Source organism: Rattus norvegicus, chromosome 10, assembly GCF_021556685.1.
Source record: "Rattus norvegicus strain SHRSP/BbbUtx chromosome 10, alternate assembly SHRSP_T2T, whole genome shotgun sequence".
Taxonomy (NCBI): Eukaryota; Metazoa; Chordata; class Mammalia; order Rodentia; family Muridae; genus Rattus; species Rattus norvegicus.
In genome coordinates this window covers 36,267,548-36,291,955 of record NC_141543.1, presented here as the reverse complement: position 1 = coordinate 36,291,955, position 24,408 = coordinate 36,267,548, and the positions used below count along the sequence as shown (strand labels likewise).

At 43.6% G+C, this 24,408-nt stretch overlaps 1 protein-coding gene across 2 annotated transcripts in view; it reads right to left on the bottom strand.

The window, feature by feature from the left end:
• The window catches only part of Clint1 (clathrin interactor 1), a 54,570-nt gene extending 32,265 nt beyond the window's left edge, over positions 1–22,305 (bottom strand). Inside the window, exon 1 of one of the 2 annotated variants that reach the window (XM_087572862.1) lies at positions 22,074–22,305. In XM_087572862.1, coding sequence (XP_087428988.1) covers positions 22,074–22,114 — 41 coding nt within the window. In that variant the 5' untranslated portion in view covers positions 22,115–22,305. The remainder of the gene's footprint in view (positions 1–22,073) is intronic. The other variant, NM_001415157.1, reaches the window with a different exon arrangement.
• Between the last annotated feature and the right edge of the window lie 2,103 nt (positions 22,306–24,408).

Below are 24,408 nucleotides of genomic sequence, written 5' to 3'. Positions count from 1 at the left end.
TGAGCTATGGGAAGACACATTTCCCTTTCCTCACTGCAGGGGTGAGCAGCACTGACCAAGACAAGCCACTGGACAGCAGCCATTCTCAGGCCTTGCTTGGCTGCAGGAACTGATCCAGGACACAGTCAAAGAAGACACTGCACACTCTCGTGTGTTCATGATGCTTCCTTGTTTTTCACAGCCACTCTCAGCAAAGACCAAAGCCATACATAGATTTGTCCCGTCAGTGACTTAGTAAGTTACTAAGATGTGAATTTTTGTCTCTGGTACGCACCTACTGTTAGGGTCTCTAAACAAATCACTGGTATGCCTCAGTTTCCTCATTTAGAAGGCCCTTATATCGCTATCAAGGTAACTAAATAACATGTGCAAGGCAGTTAGCAGAGTTGATACCACTGTTTCTAGGTGAGTCTTTCATTCTAGATAGGACGTATGCATTGTCTATAAACACTCTACTGGCTCACCTGTGGAAGTCCTGGACCCTGATGGTGGCAGTATTTTAGGAGATTCTAGAAACTACAGAAGAGAAGTCCTCTCTGGAAGAAATTAGTCACCGGGGAAGATTCTTGTGCCTGAATTGTTCACTCTCTCTACTAGTTACCATACTGTGAACCTCTGTGCTCCCTCTCCTCCTTGCCACAATAGGTTGGCACTAACTACTGAGACCATGAGCCAAAGAGCCCCTTCCTGTCTGGGTTGTCTCTCAGGTCAAAAAGACAGAGAACCTAACCCTAACCCCTTATGAGGAGGGACCATAATATACACGTGCTTATCCAACTGTCTCACAAACAAATCATTAGCAGGGTGCTGGAGAGAGAGCTTTCTGGTAAGCAGTGCATCCTGTTCTCTAACAGGGTTCTCCATAACCCTGTCAGGCAACTCACAGATACTTGTAACTCCTGGCACTGATATCCTCCTCTGGACCTAGTGGGCAACTGCACTCACACCCACAACTGTAAACAGACATGCATGCACATAATCGAAAGTTAAACTCAACTTTTAAAAAGTTGTAATTAGCAGAGGCTGACAGTGTGGTTTGGTGGTACAGACCAATGTCCTGGGTTCAATCCCCACCATCAAAACTAACCAACACCCAAAGTAGCAGAATTCTGAGCTTTTAAAACCTCCAAACCAATATCCATGTTATTACTCCTTGTGGTATTTGGCTGAGCAAGGGGGCTGTAAGTGCCACAAAACCTGGTTTCCTTTCCAAAGACATCAACTATTGTAGGAAGAGGAATCTGGGATCACTGGTTCTTACTGGTTTGTTTAGAACTTTGTTCACTCCCTAGAAGGAGTGCTGCTTTTATGACTTAGGCAAGCTTAAAGAAAAGCCATTGCCACATAGGCTAGTGTCATGACACGACAGTTACTGTTTTCCAGAGAGGCACCTTGCCAGCAACGACTGGGAGGTCAAGCTCCTCAAAGCTAGCAAAGCGGAGCGGATTACACACAAAAGCAGAATAAAGAGTAACTCCCAAGTGGGTAAAATTTAACTCTCAAGAAATCCCTACCCCATAAAGCATTCTCACAAAGAAAAATTATATGAACACACACACACACACAAACACACGCACACGCATGCATGCACACGCGCACACTCATAGAAAAACTCAAATAACCAAATACCATTTGTGGTATCAAAGCTCCAAACAAAACAAAGGTAGAGTAGTAGGTAGAGTAGGGTGATGGGTGATGACTATTCTGTTCAGTATCATGAAAAAAAATGGAAAAAAAAAGAAAATGAAAAAAATGAACTTTTTTTTAAAAATAGAAAGTCCCATTTTCTATGCAAGTGTTCGATGGCTGGACAGACACAGTTGTGTTGGGAACCAGCCAGCTCCTCGTCTGCAGATGAAGACTGTGTCCACTGCTCTCATCCTTTGGCCAGAACATCTGGCTATGACAGAACACTCATCCCTCGGGATGACAGTCACAACCCTGAGCATTTCTGTCTCCACCCTTTAAAAGCTCGTATGTTTCCCGGTAACGTTAAAGATCTTAACTCATCTTCTCTTCTCTGTAGCAGTGGTCTACCCAGTCCTGGGAAACTGTCACCGGGGACTGACAGGGGCTCCTCCAGAAAAGAGTCCCTGGGGAGCTGGGCAGGTCGGCTACAGAGAAACATCCCAACTGTCCTGCTCCCCAGAGACTTGCCTGGTCTAATGGCTCATCTCTAGGCTCCAAAAGGGACAGCACTGTACATTCCCCAAACTTCTGAGACATTTCTTTCCTGAAACATTTTTTTTAAGTGTCCCCAAACTCACTTTAGCAAACTGATACAAACACAAGTGCCTTCTTCATGCCATCAAATACAAAATACACTTTCATTCCACTGGAAGTCTGGAAGGAGAACAAAGCTCTTCACATTGTCCCCCAACATCCAAGTGTGTGCCCTGGTGTGCTTACATGCACATTTACCTGTGCACATATATACAAAGATAAGTGTGAAACCATTTATATTTAACTCTTGGCTAAGGTTTCAGCCTTTTAACTTGCTTCAAGTGCATTTCTGTAACAGCAAACCCATCCCTCTTATTCACTGTCCTGTTTTCCCGCCTCTGGTAATCACTGTTTCCTCCACTCTCTGCTTCTGCAGCCAGCGTCTCAGTATGTGACAGCCAAGAGGCATCAGGAGCCTGTGTGTCTAGTCTCCCCATCACAGCGTCCAGTTTCCCCTATGCTACTGTGGAAGACAAGCCTGTGGAGTGTCCCACGGTGGGTATGTGCACTGTCTTCATGGAGTCACTGCAGGCACAGTTGGTCTCATGCTACGACTGTTCCAATAAGCAGAAATGCTATTTATCTCTCCACCTGTAAGTGGTGCTAGTGAGTCTGATGTGCATAGGGGTTGCCCACATGTGTGCATGTGCATCAGGCCTAAAGAGGGCGTCAGATCCCCTGACTCTGAAGTAATACAAGTGGGAGAAACTGAACCCTGGTCCTCAGGGTAGAGCCGCTGTGCTCTATGACTAACTTCTGCTTTTCGTCTGCTATTCTCTAATGGCTATTCGTGTGCTAGCTTCCTTCACAGCAGTCAAAGAGCATCGCCTCCTCCACACCTGCACCGGATCCTCCTTACCCTACCCTCTGCTTTCTTTATCCCTGCTGTTGCATCTGGGCTTTCTTTAAACTCATTTGCTTATTTTTCGGTAAACAGTTCCCTCTCCTTGTTGGGTATAAAAATAACAAAACAAAACATCAACGATCCCTTCAAAATTCTTAATTTTAGCTTTGTATTTTTAATTTCTAGCCTTCACTTAATCATTTTATGCCAAACGCTGTCCACTTCACTTTGTGCTAACTGTGTATGGCACAGCTGAATAGGCACACAAGGAACACAGCTCAGGGACCGTCAGAAGGCTGGCAGGCTATATGCAATAGCTGGACTGTGTGCAGCCCACATGTTACTCTGTATTAAAATACCGGCTCCCCTCTCTGACCAAGGAACAAGCTACTTCCAGTGTGTCCTTCCATTAACCCTTTTAACAGGTAGTGGTGGCCATGTTAGCCACCACACAGCCCTCTCCCTCAAACACTGTCTGTCATCCTTTTGCATTCATGGACAATCCTACCCAGAGAGGCAGGGCCTAAGCATCTCTGGTCACGTTCCTCACTTCCCCATCCAACAGTGCACATACTTCAGGTCTTTTCAATATGATTCCTTAAGCTCCTCTAACATACGTCTCTCTGCTTCTTCCCTCCCACACCAGCACTATCTTAGTTCAGCACTTTCTTTCCATTTGGACTGCCTAAAAGCCTTCTAACTAGTTTTTCTGCTTCTATGTACAACTTCTCACCAGGCTAGAGCCAAAGGGAACTCTTGTTCACATCCAAGTCCCACTTAAAGGTAGCAAGGATCCCCCCTTCCGGCCTTAAAACACAAGTTCCTTGACATGAAGCATGGTTCTTGCTGGGGATACCAATTTACTTCCCCAGCCTCAGAACTCAACAACTTCAGGTTGCTTCCTTGGGTTTTCTAAGTCTTTTTCTGTTTTTAAGTCCTTTGCTCCATAGTCAACTATACAATCATCTGATTTTATAAATGCCACTTCCTCCGAGAAGCCTTCCTGTAGTGCCCCAAACAGGGAGTTCATCTATCTATTCCTGCCTTCTACAACTGAACTGAAACAAAAGCGAGTGTCGTGGCTGGCCTGTTTGTTTGTTTGTTTGTTTGTTTGTTTTACAGGCCTATCTTTCCCCTTCCTTGGACTATGACACAGTATTGTGCTTATGTACTGGAACAGGCTCAGTGACAGCAAATATCAAATCTTTACTGAACAACCAGCCTCAAAGCAACAAATGAACCAAAATGTGAGGCTGTGAGTGACAGGGCAGGCCACGAGACAGGGGAGGAGTGAGGAGCTGACTCAACTGTCTCTTGGGACAAAGTGCTGAAGGAGACACAGTGACGGTGGCTTCCATCTGCCCTGCAACAGCACAGACTGACAGAAGACAGAGGAGCACGGAACATCCCAGTGAACCCAGTGGTCTACAAAGAAAGCTGCTTACTAGGCAGTTGGTTTGGAATCTCTTTGCTTCCAGTCAAAGTTCTGTCGTCTGACACCAAGCCTACGCTAGCTAGAAAGGTTCAAGGGAACACACAGAGATGTGGTTTGAATGTCTCCTCAGTTTGTGAAGATGCTAATAAGGTGAAAGAGAGCAGAAGTCACTAGGAACAGTGTCAAGTTCAGCTGCAACCAGATCCACAGATGATAGGGGAAAACCAGAGCTCTTTCTAATACAGTGGTTCTCAACCTTCCTAACGCTGCAACCCTTTAATACAGTTCATGTTGTAGTGACCCCCAACCATAAAATTATTCTCATTGCTACTTTATAATTCTTAGTTTCCTACTGTTGTGAGTCATAATGTAAATGCCTGATGCAAAGGACAGCTGACGTGTGATCCCTGAGAAAGGATCCCTTGACTCCCCAAAGGGTCATGGCCCACAGGTTAAGAAGTACTGCTCTAGGTCTTCTGGTGAACGTTCTTGACAAAATCTGATCTCTCGTGCCTTCCATTTCTGAGCCTTCTTGGTGCTGTGTGCCTAAGTGAGTCAAACGATCTTGGCACACAATGGAGGAAGCCTCCCAAGTACACCCGGGAGCCAGCAGAGATCTGACATGTTCTGGTGGAGCTTTAAGGTTGCTGTTAACTATGGGGCAGTGGATGTGGTGTGGGGAGGATTCATCCCCATTCTTTGTGAACTCCACACTTGCAAAGTGACCAAGACACTAACATATACCTGCAACCCTAAACCAACATCTTCATACTGTCCTGGTCTGTGTGGACATGTCTGTGCAAAGCAGTGTCTACCACCACACTGGTTCTCAGCTGAGGTCAAAGATACACCATACCTTCCTTCTCTCAGTACAGTTCTTCCTGTTGTCTACTCAGTACCATGTTTCCATGATCTTGCTGGCCGCAGAGGTAGTGCAGAAGTGCTGACCAGTATTGCTCTAAGCTCAAGAGGGTTGTACAGTGCCTCACGAAAGTGAGTTACAGCGCTGTGGACTGTGGTTCAATGACAGGGAACCAGTACTCTGACAGACTCTACATAGAAAGCACCTCACATCAGGAACGTACTTGTAGAAGGTCACAGAGCAAATGGAGCAAAGGTAGCACAGGCTCACAGAGACCTAACCATCTTTTGACCTAGGAGCAAGGGCTTTGTTCTTGCTAACTCTGTTGATGACAACTTTACAAGACCTAACAAGGACTCACTACTGTATCTCATGCACTTGGGTTTCTCTCAGTACCTAACAATGGATGCTTCACTGTGGCCTAAGTTCCATTCCTAGCACCCAAAACATATAAATGGACACTTACCAACTGACTTGAGAAGTGTCAACATACATGAAGGTATGTAGTCTTAGACAGAGGTGGCCTGGAAGGTAAAGGAGTGAGCCCAAGAGGAGAAGAGAACACCCCACCCCCGCAGAGAGTGGGGGAGGGGGCTACTGATACTGTCTTAAAGACGACTGATTGTTTCTATCTAGAGGTTGTTTGGAGCTTGGATGGAATTTGCTCTATCATCTGAAATTACCTCAATGACAGGAGCTGTGTGTCTCATAAAAACAGTGAAGAACAAATCTGGAATTCTACAACTATAAGGAGACTTGAGCCTCTATTGAGCCTCCTCCCGCTCAGTGTTAGGTGAAGACCACCTTGGATGCTGTTTCCCACACAGAGACTCTTTCACATCTTGTTCTTCACATGGAAGCTTGTTTACTGAAACACTTCCACACTGGAACTGTGTTCTCTGCACAATCTGTTCCAATCGAAGAACTGCACAAAGCTGCCATTGCCTGTATAGTCGGAATAAAATATCTCGGGTTCCCTCCAAAGCACAGCAAATCAGCGGTAAAGCAGAGCATCCCTGCCTCACTCTCCTACAGCATGGCTGCACTGTTGCTTACTATTGGTTGTTTTTTACATACATCTGGTGGCTAAGAGTGCTTCCTCAGGCCAGAGGGCGGATACAAAGAGATGGGGAGATGAGTGGAACTGGGTGCATGATGTGAAATTCACAAAGAATCAATAAAAAGTTAAAAGAAAAGAGTGCGTGCTGTTGTTCCAGAGACCCGAGTTCAGTTCCCAGCACCTACATCACAATTGCGCTAAGCTCCACAAGTTTCACACCCTGTTCTCACCACTTTGGACATCCATAAGCAGGTGTTGTGGTGTAAGACAGAATGGCTCCCATAGGTTCATATATATGAATATTTAGTCACCGGGGAGTGGCACTACTTGTGAAGGACTAGGCCTTGTTGGAAGATGTATGTTATTGAGTGAGGACTCAAGTTTCAAAAACTCAAGTAAAGACTCAGTCTCTTCCCTGGCTGCCTGTGGATCAGGATGTAAAACTCTCAGCTATTTCTCCAGCTCCATGTTTGCCTGTGTATCTCAATCATTTCCATGAATGGCCTAAACCTCTGAAACTGTAAGCCAGCCCCCAGTTAAATGCTTTCTCTTTTTTTTATATAGTGAATTATTTTATTAATTTACATTCTAGTTGTGGCCCTGCCCCCAGCCCCCCCCTCCCCTCTCCTCCTCCCATTTTTCTTCCTATTCCTCCTCCCAGCCTCCGAGAGGGGGGAGGGTGCCCCCCTTCCCTGGGTGGGGCCTCAAGTCTCTCAGGGATTAAGCAAATACTTTCTTTTGTAAGAGTTGCCTCAGTCATAGTGTCATTTTACAACAATAACACACAGACAGCTGTTGTATTTCTCTCTCTCTCACTCTCTCTCTCTCTCTCTCTCTCTCTCTCTCTCTCTCCTGTGCGCGCGCACCAAGTCTGTTTGTGTTTATTTACATACAAATAAAAACAGTGTAAATCCATAATACACAGAACTCTATACTAGAGGGAAGACTGTTTAATCCCTGAAGGCAGGTACTATCATTATCTCTATTTTACAGAAGGTAAACCAAGGTAGGAGTTGAAAGTCTCTCACTCATCACATAACCACTAAACAGTGTGCTGAGGACCCAAGCTCAGGTAGTATGGTTCTAGAGACTGCTATTCAGTGTTATATCAAAGACTTGATTTCAATAACCCTCCCCAGTCAATATACAACTCAGTACTAGGCATGTTTCATGCCCTTGCTTTTCAAAACCCCTCACAAGTGTCTTACAAATCCTCAGGACAAATTCAAATCCCATCAAAGTCCGGGCAAGCACTCCTCTTCCCTGCTCGCCCCTGGAACACTCCCTGTGGTTGTCCTCTCCTTCTTGGTAGTACTGGAAGCACCATCTCCTCAGAAGGGAAAACCCTCACCATCACTATTTCAGCCTCTTCCCAACACTGCCTGCCTGTCTAGTGCTCCCTAAGGTGTATTTTCAGTTCTATGTATGTGTCCTATAAATTATACATAAATGCCTGCTTCTCTGTGTCTACCACATCTGCGGTGCCCACAGTGGCTGAAAGATGTTAGAGTCCCCCAGAAGAGGAGTCCCAGGTGTTGATGAGCCAGCTGACCAGGGTGCTGTCTTTTGCAGGAGCAAGAGCTCTTAACCTCTGAGCCAGGTCCAAACCCAAACTGCTGTTTTCATCATCTCTGCCTCTACCTAAATAAAGAGATCCTGGTAAAAGGTAATTATTCATTCAATGAACTTTCCTAAAGTTTCCTATATTAACCGTTAACATTTTGTTCCTTGGGATGTGAGCAACTGACACGAGATACATGCCTTTCATCTGAGATTTCATCACAGATTACATAAGCATCAAGAACAAAGTTAAAGGGCAGGTGAGACGGCTCAGAGGGTAAAGGTGCTTGCTGCTGGGCCTGGCAGCCCGTTTAATCATTAGTACCTACACGGTACAAGGAGAGCACTTAGTCCCACAAGCAAGAACACACACACACCACCACCAACAACAACAACAAAAAACAAAATGTAACTTTTAAGGGACAGGGTCCATGACAGAATTTTTGTCTAGAATATGCAAAGTCCTGGATTTGATTCATAAGTACAGTGTACATATACACGTGTGCACACAAAATACATCATATAATGATCATCTACCAAGTGAGCAATGCCTGCAGCTCTTTTATTTATTTGGTTTTGTTTGTTAATCTGACACCGTGGTGCACATATGCAGGTCAGAGGACAACTTCCTTGAGTTGGCTCTCTCCTTCCACCTTTACACAGACTCTGGGATGAACTCAGGTAGGAAGGCTTGCATGACAAGCACCCTTACCCTCTGGGCCATCTTCTTGGCCCAGCTCTTCTAGTCTTAACGCTTGTGTTGAAATTAAGAAACTGGGGCTAGGAAAATGGCATTTGGAAGGCTGGGACAGGAACACTGTCAGTTCAAGGGCAGCCTGGGATACAAAAATAAGAATTCATGATTCCCCAGTCTCAGCCTCTCGAGTACTGGCATACACATATTTTTTAATTGCTTGGGAAAATGCTACTCCAACATAAAACCAGTTCCTCTCCAACTTTACTCAAAATGACCTCATATTCCAGATGAGTTGTATGTTCAGTTCAGAGGGAAAGCGCAGTATGTACCCTTAGACTATCCACAGAGACGCTGTCAATTCTTACACACACAAACCTCGGAACAGCGACTTCACACTTGCAGCTGCTAAACACAGAGCATTCTAATTAGAGCACTGCTGCCATATCAGGACTCCTACTGAGTCACCAGCTAAAGCTAAAGGAGGTCACAGTGCTACAGGAGTGCTGAGCGCCCGCCCGTGTGAGCCCAGCCAGAAGTGCTACTAGCAGTAGCAGCTTCTCCGAGAGCACTTTATTGACGTAATCAGAACAAACATGCTTTGGCTGTTGTCTGTTCATACCTAATTGATTTAAGGAAAGCAAATTGCACTGCTGTAGGCAAAACAAAAAAACAAGGAGAAAACAGATCTCATATGTGCTCTTATCCTCTGAGCCTCTGCATAAACCGTGCTCTTTTAAGATTCAAAAATACAAAGCCAGGCTAAGGATGATGCTTGGTCAGTAGACTGCTTGCATGGTACAAGCACATTAAAAAACAAAAAACAGGGGTTGGGGATTTAGCTCAGTGGTAGAGCGCTTGCCTAGGAAGCGCAAGGCCCTGGGTTCGGTCCCCAGCTCCAAAAAAAAAACAAAAAACAAAAAACAAAAAACAAACAAAACAACAAAAAAAAAAACCCTAGTGGGGCACAATGTAAATCACATCCTTTCTTTCTGAACAGAAAATGTGTCTATAGACACTTGGGAAGATAGTTCTCAGAAAAGCATGTGAATGCTGGCCAGAATGGACAAGGGGTTCAGAAATGCTCCTGTCATAATTTTTAGAACTTTCATTTTAAAATTCAAAGTTTAAAAAAATAAGGGCATTGGCTGCTAGACAGTATCTTCTAGACATGACACAGAGGCTGCATCCATAAAATCTTAACAGTACGGTTGCTGAAACAAGACATCATGTTGACACACCAATGTGGACCAGAAGAATTTCACAAGGCCCTACATTAGATGAAGAAATAAGGAAATCAATGAGCTGAATGAGGCAGAGTAAGTTTTCTCCAAGGACAAAAAGTCTCCCGGGAGATTTTCTAAACCCAAGTGGTCAGCCTTAAATACATATACATATGAGCAACACTAAAGGGATTCGGGTTATGTTTTTACATGTATACAAATACGTATGCAGATATGTGTATTATATGTATGTCTGTATATGTAAAAATAGTAGTTATAGAAAAGGTCATATATTTAGAAGGACAGAGGAGATGGAGGAGAGAGGGGAAGGGGTGGAAATGATGTAAGTAAATACTCATATATGAATTATTTTTTTTAAAGAGGGACCTGGGTTCAGTTCCCAGCACTACATGGTAGCATACAACCATCTGTAACTCCAGTTCCGAGGCTATGACCCCTCAACTAGCCCCTGGAGGTGCAGTAAACCTGTGTGTGTGCGCCCGCACACGCGGACACACACACGTTTATTTTTAAAAATAAAATAAAATCAGGAACAAAGGTTATAGCCTAGTTGGAGGATTGCTAGCTTAGCATGCATGAGGCCCTGGGTTCTACCTACTGTACCACATCAAACCAGGAGTGCTACCAGTGGGGAGGTGGAGCCTCATAAGTTCAAGATCCTTGGTGAGACATTATGTTTTAGGATAGCCTGGCCTATGTGAGAATGGGCCCTTACTGTCCATACAGCAGTGTACTAGGTTCTAAACAGTTTAAAATGATCAGTTTATGCTACACGACCAATCTCAATAATGCCGAATGCATAATTAGCTGCTTTTCAGTAGACCAATCTTTTTAAAAAGGGAAAGGGCACTTGTAGTAGTATTCTCAACAAGGGGTATCATGTTAAACTCTTTGCCAAACAGATCAAATATCCAAGGTACTTTTAAAAATGAATATAGTCTAAAAACTTTATTTGCATGATAGATTCCAATTCTAGTTTTTACAAGCATAATAAAGTAGCTACTACAGCATTTTAATAGTAAAATTGCTGCATTTAAAAGAGGTTAAAATGTTATAAAAGTAGCATACTATTTGTAATGTGTGTGTGTGTGTGTGTGTGTGTGTGTGTGTGTGTGTGTGTGTATGTATGTATGTATGTATGTATGTATGTATAAATAGGGTTTCACTATGTAGCTCTGGCTGGCCTAGAACAGGCGGGCCTCAAATTCAGGGACTTATTAGACTATGCCGCCTAAGTGCTGACATTAAAAGTCTTGCCACCATGCTTGAGTGAATAAATTTTAAATTGCTTTGAATTAAAACTTACCTGGAAAAATTCTGTCATTATGTAACCTTAAAACCTTTGGGTCATAGCTTTAAAAAAAACTCATTAATCCATGGGGGTAGGTATTGATATGTAGAGGCCAGTGGACAATTTGAAAAAGTTGGTTCTGTCCTGTTACAGTGCAAATTCTGGGACCTGAACTAGATTATCAGGCTTGGTGACAAGCACCTTTGAGCCACCTTGATGATCACGAATTACAACTTTTAAAGCTATCTCAAAATGGCAAAGCTCAGAAAACTGAAGAACAAAAATCTACAGAGCACAATGGTAAAAATCTTTTCCCAATACACCAACTAGGCCATTTAATCTTATAACAGCTACTGGTGAGCTACAACCATTTCACACAGAAGTAGCTGTCTCCCTTTCCCATGATTCTAACCACACTTCATGAAAAATAAAACTGAAACCCAGAGAATCTGGTCAGCTCTGGCACAGTCCTGACTGGCTATCTTTTTAAGGTGGTACCTTACTTAAAACATTATGTTCAAGTAGTTTTATCAATGTACTATTTCACTCTAAGGAATGGATAAAAACCTAAAACAACTTGGATAACTGAGCCTTCCAAGGAAAGCCATTGAGCAGGATGAAGATCCAACATCCTGCAGGTGGGAGGCAGGAGATTCTCTCTGGGTACACAAATGCCCCACAGGGCATCTTGATTCTATCTCTCATAAACTGTTGTCACTACTGCCCAATTAATTTCAGATACAGTACCAAATATCAACACTAAATTAGCTATCTATGATTCTAAAACACTCCCAACAAAGACAATAGGAAATCTGTACTTTAACAGGGTAATAATGTCCATGACTTCACTTCTGTGAACACAAACAGGTCTTGTGTAGCTCAGGCTAGCCACAAACTTGTTAGTCAGTCAAGGATGACCATGAATTCCTGATCCACTTCCCAAATGTTAGGATGACAGGTGTGTGTCACTGTAACTACCCTCTTTTCTTTTTCATTTTTACCTGTGATTAAACTCATATATTAGCAAATCTTCAAGATTAGGTTTGACTTTTTTGACATAATAGCTAACAAGGTAAAATAATAGCTAATAAAATAACTACTTCAAATGACTGACTCTGGACTACTGCTGAGGGCAGAAGGGGCTGTCCTGTCCTCCCCACCCAGTGCTCACTGCCATCAACAGAGGCTTGGACCATCTGGGAGCAACTTATCAAGTGAGGGTGTAATCGGACTTATGACCCAGAGTTTGCTATCTCACTTGAATTTCTGTCAGCAATCACGACTGAACACTAGGATCTTCATCAGGCGTTGGTCTGGCTCTATGTTACTTGAAGTATCCAAACTGGAAGAGCATTCTGTACAGTGCTGCTTTAAGTGCAACTTCACAGAACCAGAGAGTCCACAAAAACCCCAGGGTCTGGTTTCATGTTGTCGGTTCTCTGCAGAGCTGAGTGGGAACTTAGTGAGACTTCTTAAAGTCTGCTGAACACTGGCAAGCTCTCTGCAGCTTACCTCACTGAAACTAAAGAGCTGTGAAAGTTTTTCACATCAATTCACCACTGACTCTGCAGAGTGATACCTCCAGCAAATGGGACATCAGGCTTTGAGGCTGATGCCAGAGAATGCTTTCATGACACAGTGCAGGCTTCCTCTCTCACATATGAAAATATATGTTCCTCCTCCATTCTGAGTCAGCTCACATAACAGATTGTGTGTGTGTGTGTGTGTGTGTACGCAAGAGAACAGTAGAGCTCTCTCCTGTGGAAGGCACATGGAAAAGAGGGCAACTGTCAAGTTTGGTTTGAAATCTTAAGTAGTAAAGTATTTTTCCAGATGAGTGTTAATTTGCAAAAGGTTTACGCCAGTAACTCCCTTTTGGGTGATGCCTTTGGAAGAGTAGCAAAGTCTGAAGCTCATGTCCTGAAAACAGGTGGCTGTGACTTTAGCCTAGACTATCTGCAGGTCTGTCAGCTCAGGATGCCCCAGGACTTTTGTAGCCAATTTCCTCACTAGAAGATTAAACCTGTGGGAACAGGGATTAAGGGGTATGTATGATCAAGATACGCTATACATGTATGAAATCGTCAAACAATAAAAGGTACTTCAAGATTTTATTAGTTTTAAAGATTAGGAAAAAAAATGTGGTCCTGATGTTCACAGAGGCCAGAAGAAAGTATCTGATCCTCTAGAACTGAAAGGGAGTTACTGGTGTCAATCCTTTGCAAATTAACACTCATCGGGAAAAAGTACTTTACTACTTCAGATTTCAAATCGAACTTGACAGTTGCCCTTTCTTCCATGCGGCTTCCACAGGGCGGGGGGAGATTTCATCAGGATCCCATCTCTTACAACAGCCCAGCTGAGACATCCAGCCTCGTGGACTGAGCAACCACTAGATTCTTGGACTTCCCATTCACAGCTCCCACTGTTGGATTAGCTGGACTGCGGCTTGTAAGTCATTCCAATAAATTCCATAAATATATATTCATTCCAGAAGTTCTGTGACTCTAGAGAACCTTGACTCATCCACATGGGTTTTACAGGTCAAACTCTAGACTCCAGACCTGTACAGCAAGGCCGTTCCTCACTGAATCACTGACCCATCATGTCAGCCCCGTTACAAACTTTTATTTAGCCCCCTGATAAATGAGCTACATGCCAAAAGCCCACTCAGTACCACACATAACCATGGCCCAAACATGGCGAACTAAGAATATTTAGGTGGCTAAAATACTTGGCTTTATCCACCTGAAAAGAGACAAATACAAACAGGGCAGACACCTGCAATCCCAGTACTGTGGGCTGAGGCAGGAGGATCACAATCAAGTTTGAAGCCAGCCTGTATATATAATGAGGCCCTGGTTCAAAAACAAACAAAGATAATAATAAATTGGAGAAAAATTGCAGAAAACACCAGCAAGCCTGAAACATTATTTTTCAGATTTGATAAAAATGCATGAAATGTCAAGAAAAATAAAATAAAACAGAACTTGGCTGGGAGTGGCAGCGCATGACTTTAATCCCAGCACTTGGGAGGCAGATCTCTGTGAGTTCAAGGTTATCCTGAACTACAGTGAGTTCCAGTACAGCCAGGGCTATGCAGAGAGCTGTCTAAAAGACAAAGCAACAAAAACCTGAATTTACAACCTATGGCATTTCCACTACAGAATACAAAGTTGTCCAGATGAGACTAACTGAAATGCTACAAAAGCATGTGGGAAAGTGACCAGCAACGCTGACTGTGTGCATGTCATGAAATTCAGGGCCGTGCATCAAAATGTACAGCCTGTCTTGCACGCACAGGGCCCTGGGTTCAATCCCCAGCCCTTTGTGTTTCAGACATGATGGCATTCCCTTGTTACTCTAGTACCTGGGAGGCAGAAGCAGGATGATCATAAGTTCAAGAGAGTTCAGCGTCATGAGACTCTGTCATAAAGAAAAATTATAGTTCGGTGGTGTTGTGCTTTGTACGTGCAATCCCAGCACTTGAGAGGCAAAGGCTCTGTGTGTGTGTGTGTGTGTGTGTGTGTGTGTGTGTGTGTGTGTGTGTGTGTGTGTGTGATCCCTGCAAGTTCGTCTACACAGAGTTCTAGACTAGGCAAGGTCATATAGTAACTTTCTATTTTTTGTTTTTAAAGAAAAGCAAAAGATTGTGAAAAAATTTTATATTCAAATTATACATAGCATTTAAGTACTCTCCTAAATTAAGAAATTAACAAAATTCATGTCAAGGCATTCTAAAATAATTAGTTGCTAGACTCTGAAGTTAAATACAAAACTTACTGTTATTGTTGCATACTAACAGAATCATTTGTATTTAACAAATCATTAGTTTAATCTACTCAGAAATAGCTATATTTTGGCTTCCATATGTGAATTTGTTACATCATTTACCTGTCCTCAACTTTCATATTGAAGGGCCTCAGTGAATTTAAAAAGGCTTTCACTGCCGACCTAGAAAGCCCCCTGACCTCTAATTACACATTCATGCAGGCACACACATTCAGACAGATAAAAACTAACTAAATCCTCAAGAGAGAGAAACTGTGTATCTGTTACCACATACTTCAGAGGTATCTTACTGCCCAGTTTAAGGATGAAATGCCGGCTCCAATTGTCTTCATAAAATCTTTTTATGTTTTAGATAAAATGTTTTACATAAGCAATATTTTTTAAATCTTAGGGAAATACAAAACAGGCTGAGTGGCACAGTGGGGCTGGCAGGTGGAAACTGCAATATGTCTTCCCAAACACTTCAGTCTTCAATATGTCTTTTGAAAGAATACTCTGCAACATGCTCACAATATTCATGCAAAAGCATTCAGGATGTGGTGGAAACAACGCAATGCATGCACAGCAATGTTTAGCAAAAAGGCTCAACATGGTGTCACACAACTACAGTGCCAGCACTCAGGGTAGAGGGACACGGTGGAGAAAGGTGGTGTTACATAGCAAGCTCGAGCCTAGGGAGTCCTTCTCCTTAGAAGAATAAAATAAGAAAAGTAAAAACCAGACAATAAGAGAAAGTAAAAAGTTCCAGAAAAAGAGTGCCCATTGTAGGGTTAGAGAAATGGCTAGTGGTTAAGAGTATTTGCTGCTCTCACAGAGGACCTGGATTTGGTTCCCAGCCTGCATGTGACACTTCACAATAGTCTCTAACTCCAGTTCTAGAGAATTTGCCTCCTTCTTCTGGCCTTCACAGGAACTAAACATGAGCAGTGTGCACACATATAATGCAAACATTCACACACATAATATAAAAACAAATACCTATGAAAAAGCCCATTGTGAGCAGTGGGCTCGTTATCAGGCCACAGGCCTTACACAGCAGGAAGCCATCTACTGTATCTTTATTCTCTCACTGTGCTGTTTCCTAAGTAGTAGTGATACTGTAACAAAACAGTAACAGGTTACCCAAGAAGGTAGCGAATATCAAACATCTTTAAAAAGGTTTCTGCTTAACACCCATGAACCTTTAAAACAACCAACCATGTTTTTTTTTACAGATGGGGATGTCAGAGGTACTGCTCTAACACCACAAGGACTAATTCTCAGTAGCAGTCCTAAGATTTCAATCCATGTCTAATCTTTGATCCATCAGTGGCTTCCAGACTCAGAAAGCACTACCTAGAGATACCTGATTGTGTTGAGAAGTGTCTTTGGCGAGCAAAGATGGATGAGCATACAGAAGTCGGCTAAGAAAGCTCATAGGATGTGACAAGGGTATATAGTCCTGAAAGTAAAGTTTAGCTGGGACTCAAAGGTGTTAACTCTGTGTATAAGAAACACCAGAAGTCATAAGAAGGTACTTCCAATCTAGGAAGCTTCTTGCTTCTTCAAACTGGAGATGGAATCTATCAACTAACTAGACACAGATGCCATTTTATAGGTGACACACTGGGGTTGGGGATTTAGCTCAGTGGTAGAGCGTTTGCCTAGCAAGCGCAAGGCCCTGGGTTCGGTCCCCAGCTCCGGAAAAAAAAGAAAGAAAAAAAAAAAAACAAAAAAAACCCAAAAAACATAGGTGACACACTGGACAAGAACATTCACACGCCACAAGGGGGGTAGAATTTGCAAAATACAGACTGAAAGAAATTCAAATAACCTAGGCCCTTGAACAACAAACAAGCAGTAAGAGATTTTTTTTTTTTTTAAAGTGGGAGTCTGACTTACAGAACAAGAGATTAAGGGAGGACTGGCATAACTGGAGGACAAAGAGATGTATCTACTAATCAGAACATTAGAGACAAATTACAGGGCTGGAGAGGAGGGGCTCAGTGGTTATAGGTGCCTTCGGTTCTTGCAGAGGACCAGGATTTGGTATCCAGCACCTACATAGTAAGGCTCACAACTGACTGTAATTCCAGCTCCCAGAATCCAACATCCTGTTCTGGTCTTCATGCTATACTAATATACAGGCCCCCACACACACATACACACATAAAGTTAAAAGACCATACACACAAATACATAATAAGACAACTCCGTACCTTTTAGAAACTAATTCATTTACAGAATAAATAACATAATATAGAATCTGAAATTTGCTCTAAAATGCCATCCTAGACTACACAAAACCGTGTCCCATCCATTCTCGCCCCCTAAAAGAAAGCAGTCTGCATGAATACAGGCAGCAGAGTGAACTTCTAAAATCTTCTAGAGGCTTTATTATTTTACTTTCTACATCTACATCCTTGGTGCTGCCACTTATTTTCAGCTTTTATTACACAAAATTTCAAATATGGCCTCCTAAATACTAAGCACTTTAGCAACCAAGCTATCATTTTTAAGCCATTTTTTTCGTCTTAAAGGAATTACTACATATCATTAAGGAGTATGAAAAGCAATATAGGAACATGTGCAGCCGTACACACACACACACACACACACACACACACACACACACAACTGTGGAGCCATATTGTAAATACTTGGAGCATGACTAGTAAGTCATGCTTAAAATAAAAATGGCTGAGTACCTCAGTGGACATATTAGTGAACACACAAGTACTTGTAAACTAAAAACTAAAATGCACACTGTAAGGTACAGGGCAGGTATGGGCTTTTAAGAAGAACCGGACATCAGTGCTAAACGTACTACCTTAAGCGTCTGACCATTACCTGGTGAAATGCTGGCAAAAGGGAAACTAACTCATCTTTCTCTGGAATTAAATTCTTAATACCTGGGCTGGAGAGATTGCTCAGTGGTTAAGAGCACTGACTGCTCTTCCAGAGGTCCTGAGTTCAAATCCCAGCAACCACATGGTGGTTCACAACCATCTGTAACAGGATCCGATGCCCTCTTCTGGTTTGTCTGGTAAGCTGCAGTGTACTTACATACATAAAATAAATAAATCTTTAAAAAAAAAAAAAATTCTTAATACCTGCTGTGTCCTGCTACCAGAAGAAAGGAGAATAACTGATTCATCGTCTAAACAGCAACAATTCTCGACAACTGGTTGAGAGCAGTTGTTCTCAGAAGATCAGAGCTGACAACCACCTTCTCACCTTTGATTTCAAGTTCCAAGAACTGAATAAAGACTTATGGTCAAGATGAGGGAAAACACGAGTCGGGGGATGAAAGGAAGGCAAAACCAGGAGTGTTCACATTACAGTGGATGGAGCGAAGCTCTCTGCCAAGTGTGGGCTGCACTGTGCGAGTTCCACAGAAGTTAATCTAAGTTACAACAAATGTGTGACCTGTTCCAACAACTGAGGATGCTGTCCTCTGAACAGCAAAGCTTTCTCGAACCAGTGCACACAGCTCTATCATGTTAGCTAAACACTAATGTATGGCGGTGAATAGCTAAAGGCAGGAGCGGCTGTAACTGAGAGAATAACCTAAAATGGACTGACTACCACAGATGCCTTGCCCTTGCACAGCCAGGACTGCTTAAACAATTAAGAAAGGTCTGCTGGCGGAATGCATGACTCCCCGTAAGGAAAGAGAATGGTGCGTTGGGTTGCAGAGCCAGCGGCAGCTCCTTGGTACCAGAACCACGAATGTCACTGTTGCCGGATTTCCCCAGATTCCCAGAGAAAATGCTAGAGCTACAAGACTTTCTATTCATACCTGGTATGGGATTACGGATTATAAATGTATCCAATTTGTTGTAGTTTTGAATTTGGGTCACAGATAACGCCTAGCTAGCTCAGCTGCAAGTGTCTTCACTTATCCTTTCCTGCCACAGTTGCCTTGTGAGCAGCTAGACAAGATGGGAGGAAATGGGGGCCCCAGCTCCGGAGGCCTGTGTGGCCTTATCTGCTGTCTTGCTGTTTCATAACGTTCTGTTCTAGACCCATTTTATACCACCAGGAGGTGCAGCCAGAGGGACGCCACTCCCTACTTCCCAGAAGTCTTTAGACAGTCAAGGGAGAGCATTTGACATCTCCCCTTACTTTTGAGCACAGCCCACACAGGACCCAAGTGTTGTTCTGGGATACAGAAACATTTGGAAGGGGGGACATTAAATGTTCACAAAAACATTTACCGTTTTGAAAATAAGTCACATTTGCTAGTGGATATACACTAAACGTCTTAGTTTTCCTGAGTCATGAGCTGTACTTAGTGATTACTTCGAACATTTAAATATAACATTCCTTGGCCATCTTTTTGACTATACTTTGCTGTATCCAGGACTTCCACATATCAGAAAAGCATTCTACTACTGAGCTATATATCCCTTATCCTTATTCACAATGCCCCCTCCCCAAAAAAAAGAGTCTCCCTTAGCCTAGCTGGCTTCAAAGGGTCTATGTCGCAGAGACTGACCCTGAACTCTTCTTGCTTCTGCCTTCCAAGAATGGATATTACAGGTATGTGCCACTATGCTTAACTTTTAAGAAAATTAACTTGCTGCCCCAGCACTGGGATTGAACCCAGGGCCATACACACGCAACACAAGCAAGTGCCCCACCACTGAGCTATAGCCTCAACCTTTAATCATCATCTTAAAAAGAGTTTTACTTCACCGTTGGCTGTGTGTGTGTGCACGTGTGTGGTGGAGGGTAGTCATGGAGGCCAGAGGCTTTGGATTACTTGGAACTGGAGTTGCAGGTCATGAGCTGGCACTGGGAATTATCTTCTGGTCCCCCAGAGGGCAATACATACTCTTAACAGAAGAGCTATTCTCCAGGTCTCTTTGATTATCATGTAAAAACAAACAACAACAACAACAACAACAACAACAACAAAACCACTCTTTTCAAACTAAACTGTCTCTGGAAGGCCATGATTTTCCAAACGTGTTTGCTAATGTGAAATGCTAGTTGTAGTTAGTGTTTCCTCAGTAGAAATTTACTTCATCAAATACCGACGAATCTGAAGTTAGATGTAGCCCACAACCATCACTTTACAAATAAGAAAACTGAGGTGTGGAGTTATTCTACCTCAAATTACACAGAGCTGGTGAGAGGCAGTGCCAGAACCTGAACCATCACCATATTTTGGTAATCTCGCTACTAGGGCTCCCGTGTTAATCTCGTTGACTGTCTCCTCCTCTGCAGTTACCTCATAACTTTGTCCCTCTAAGAAACCAATCAGCCACTCTATGAATGTGTTTCACCCCCTCCTGACTTTCTAAGCATACAGTGTAACAGTACATGGTTCTGTACAATGATTACATTTTAAAGGATTTTCTTCCTGCCAGCTAAAGAGGGAAATCAACTACTGGGCACTCATCAGTGAAATTGCCTCCTGTTTCAATTTCAGTGTATCAGGTACACAAAAGAGTTTGAGCAAGTTCTTGGTAGTAACATTCTTACACATCCTTGAGTGAACTGGCTGAAGGCTGTGATCCACATTGGGCAGAAAGACAGGAGACTTGTTTCACTGTCTCTTCAGACTGCAGTGTGGCACATTTGGTAGCGGTGGGCTTCTTAGTAATTTTCTTCAGCTATCCTGACTTGGAAGCAGAGGTGTGGGCAGTTTTGTTGAGACTTCAACACTAATTTGGTATTCTACTTCTCATATGATATACTGAAACACCCATGGATCTGTAAAAGCAATTTTTCTCTTTGGCAAAAACATTAAGTTTACAAGTAGTGAAATGGTCCCATATAAATTTCTGCACACTTAATGGAAAAAATGACTAATAAAACCACTAAAGCAAAACCTCTTCAGACTTGCAGTTTCTCAGTGAGGTTTATCTTACTCCAAAGTTGGAAAACGGCTCTCTTTCAGAAGCACAGACATGAACGTGTTGCATTATGAGGAATCATACGAAATGGAAGCCTCTGGCTCGTCACCCTCATAGACCAAGAGGGATTCTGGAGAAGATAGGACTACTACGAACTTAAGAACCCAGCACTTCCGGTTCTGAAAACCGTACTCTTGTAAGCACTTGACCAATTTCTTGGTAGCAAAGCCAGTTTGAAAGCACCCGTCAACCTCTGGTTCCATCAGAAGCATCAGCCAAGTCGCTTTAAAGTATGTTGTTTTCTGGGGTCAGAAAGAGCTTCTACACTTCCTGGTTTCAGGTTAGGTGGGCGGTTCAAAAGAACTGTTTTCTTACCACACTTATTGCATAATCACAAAAACCCAAAAAGGAAGAGGGCTGGTTAAATATTTAAACTCTTATTTCCTGGTGACCTAAAAGACCAACTATTATTTTCAATAGGCTCAACTTAAGTGTTAAGGGTTTCTCAGTATAATAAAGCACTGAGTTATTTCAGTCTGAAAGGAGTTAAAAGCGGGTCAACAGGATATAGACTTGGCTTTGTTTTCTCGTTAAGAGAAATTTTTATTTAATGAAAACTAATGGAATAAGCGGCCCACCCCAAAACGAAGAGTAGTGGGAAAAGTTAGAGGAAAACAATCAAGAAAAGTCTGGTCATCTGCTTTCACTTAGTGTGAAAAACCCGAAGGGCGAGTCTCCTCTTGAGCAACTCCAGCCTGCCCGCAATGACCACTTGTTACACCTCCCACTCACTCTTCTGCAGGTTCACTAGAAATTAAAAGGTGTCTAACAAGGTAAAGGGCATACCCGGCCAGGCCTAAGGTGTCTCCGAATTACAACCTGGGGGTTACCAGGAACCGGAGCACCATATCCCCTCGCTCCCAAGCCCGGCCTGGTGCCCAGGAGGCCAAACTCCCAGCTGGGTACGATCAAAGCACCCGCCTGCCAGGCGCGGGGTAGGGGCGCAGTGAGGACGTCCCGGGGAGCAGGGACCCGAGCAGAGAGAGGGGTTTTGCGCCGCGGGAAGCTCAGGGACCGAGGCCCAGGCCCGCAGCGGCCGCCGCCTTCACCAGGCCGCAGGGCGGGGGGGGGGGCGTGCCGCGTGCCCCCGCGCGCTGGACCACCGTGCGCACGCTCCCCGCCCCCGCCGCGGCGCCGGCCGCAACTGCCCCCCGATACTCACGCTTTGTCCACCAGCTCCCGCACCTTCCACATGTTCAGCATCGCGCCCCGCGCGGCCCGGCCCGCCGCCGCCCGCCGCCACTCTCCACGGACCCCGAGTCGCCTCCGCGCCGGGGCTGGTCCAGGTCGGGGTCGCCGCCGCCACCCACCGCCGTGAACTCTCCCTAGCCAGAGCTCCTTCTCCCGGCCACAGCCACGGCGCCTCCAGTGACACGTCGAGACGCGGCCGCACCGGCGCTGCGTGGGGCGGAAGTGGCCGGCTTTCCGCCCGCGCCGCGCGCCGCACGCCGGGAATTGTAGTCCGCGTCCTGCGCCCCCGGAGCGCGGGCGTGTTGAGGTCGCCGAGGCTTGGCGACCTCAGACAGAGCCTCCAGGTGACTGCCATCACGACAGTTGCAAGACTTACTCGCGCTCACCTTCTTCAAATGTACAATGCTGATGCTGAGCATGATTACACAGAGTGTGATTGGCGTGCGTGTTCTTCATTTACGCACGTGTTTCTGCATCTGCTTCCAAACATATAGGCATCTATACATCACTGAACCCGGGACTCCAGCCCTGACAAGTGAAGAATTTTATGCTAAATCTTTTCTCTAGTTCTATGATACAATGATTTTGTCTGTAAACAGCTACCTGGTATCCTCGTTAGATACTTTGTAACAAGCCTCAGAAACTTAGTTCACAATAGTTTGGAAACCAGAAAGCCACCAGTACACATACAGAGTATACTTATATGTATTCTATCTGATTATACCCAAGAACTTTGTGATTTTGGTTTCTAAAAGCATACATAATTTTTGAGATCTGCCAAAGAAATTGATCAGGTTTTCACATACTATGTCAGTCAAAGCTTGTGATAAAATTTGGAGTAATATTAAATTTTGCTTTATGTAACTCCTTAATTTTTATAGGTTTTTAACTGCCCTGGTTGCAGACTGCTTTAATTCTAGCGCTTGGGAGACAGAAGCAGGGGAATCTCAATGAGTTTGAGGACAGTCTGGTTTACATAGGAAGTTCCAGGTCAGTCAGGATTAATAAGTGATAAGACCTTGCTTTTTAAATTATCATTAAAAGCTTAATTAAATATTATCTATTTATAAAGATATAAAACCACAAAGTACTTAAATGTTTTATATATACATATATACACATATCTACATATATATATATATATATATATATTTTTTTTTTTTTTTTTTTACTTAAAAAGTCTGCCACTATTTACTGGGCATCTTCACGGTGGTACAAGCTAGGCTACAGCCGGGATTCAAGTTCCCTGGGAGCTTAAAAGTCACTGGAGGAGGAACATAACAATTAAGAAAATATTTAATTAGAGAGAATAAGTGCTTGTCAAAATCAAGAACATGGGGTTGGGGATTTAGCTCAGTGGTAGAGCGCTTGCCTAGCAAGCACAAGGCCCTGGGTTCGGTCCCCAGCTCCGAAAAAAATAAAAGAAAAAAAAATCGAGAACATAATGTTACAGACGATAACGTCAGAGGAAAAACAACAGAATATTTAGGGCTGTTTGAGGAGATTGAGTATAAACTAAAACTGGAACAATACAAAGGAACTGGCTGTAAGAAGATCAAGAAAATAATAATTGGGAGAGGGAGCACAAGACAACCAGGATTCACAATGAAGGGGAAATGGCTGCAAGTAGCCAAGACCCGGGTCCTCTTTGAATCCTTCGGTCAAGACATCAGTTTGCATTTACTTGGTTGTTGGAAGCAGCTTTGAAAGCACATCAGTATGGTCCCAAAAAAGAAGCAAACAAAACCGAGAGCCACAGACAGCAGAAATCAAGACAAAGCTGGCTCACATATTCCTTAAGATAGGTGCCCTGGAGATCACGCTCAGGAAGTTGGAGCCATAGGTAGCGAAGGGAGGCAAAGAGGTGCCGAGGTAATCAGAGAAATGGAGCTTTCAAAAGAAAAGAGATTTACTTTCCTGTTGAAAGTATTGTCCAGCCCAGCATTCGAAAGATGAAACGAAGCCAGAGCAGATAAGAGAAACTGCTTTGCCTAAGTAAGAGCTCAGCATGTTAACTTTCAAGCAGGCCAGTCATGAGGACATCTGCAGAATGGACTTGGTACAAAACAAGCCGCATCCATACCCTGGTCTCTTCTCATCAGTGCACAGCCAGGCTCGCCATTTATCCGCAAAGCACAATATGGGCATCGGACACTCACAATCTGACTTAACCTGAGTTGTCACCTATGGCATGCTTACAGTCCACGGGGGCCATCTAGAACCCTCCCTGTCCGCCTGTCACTTTAGAGAGCCCCCGAAAGGGCTCAGAAGGAGTTTGTTTAAAAGGTGGTCTCCAGAGACTAATC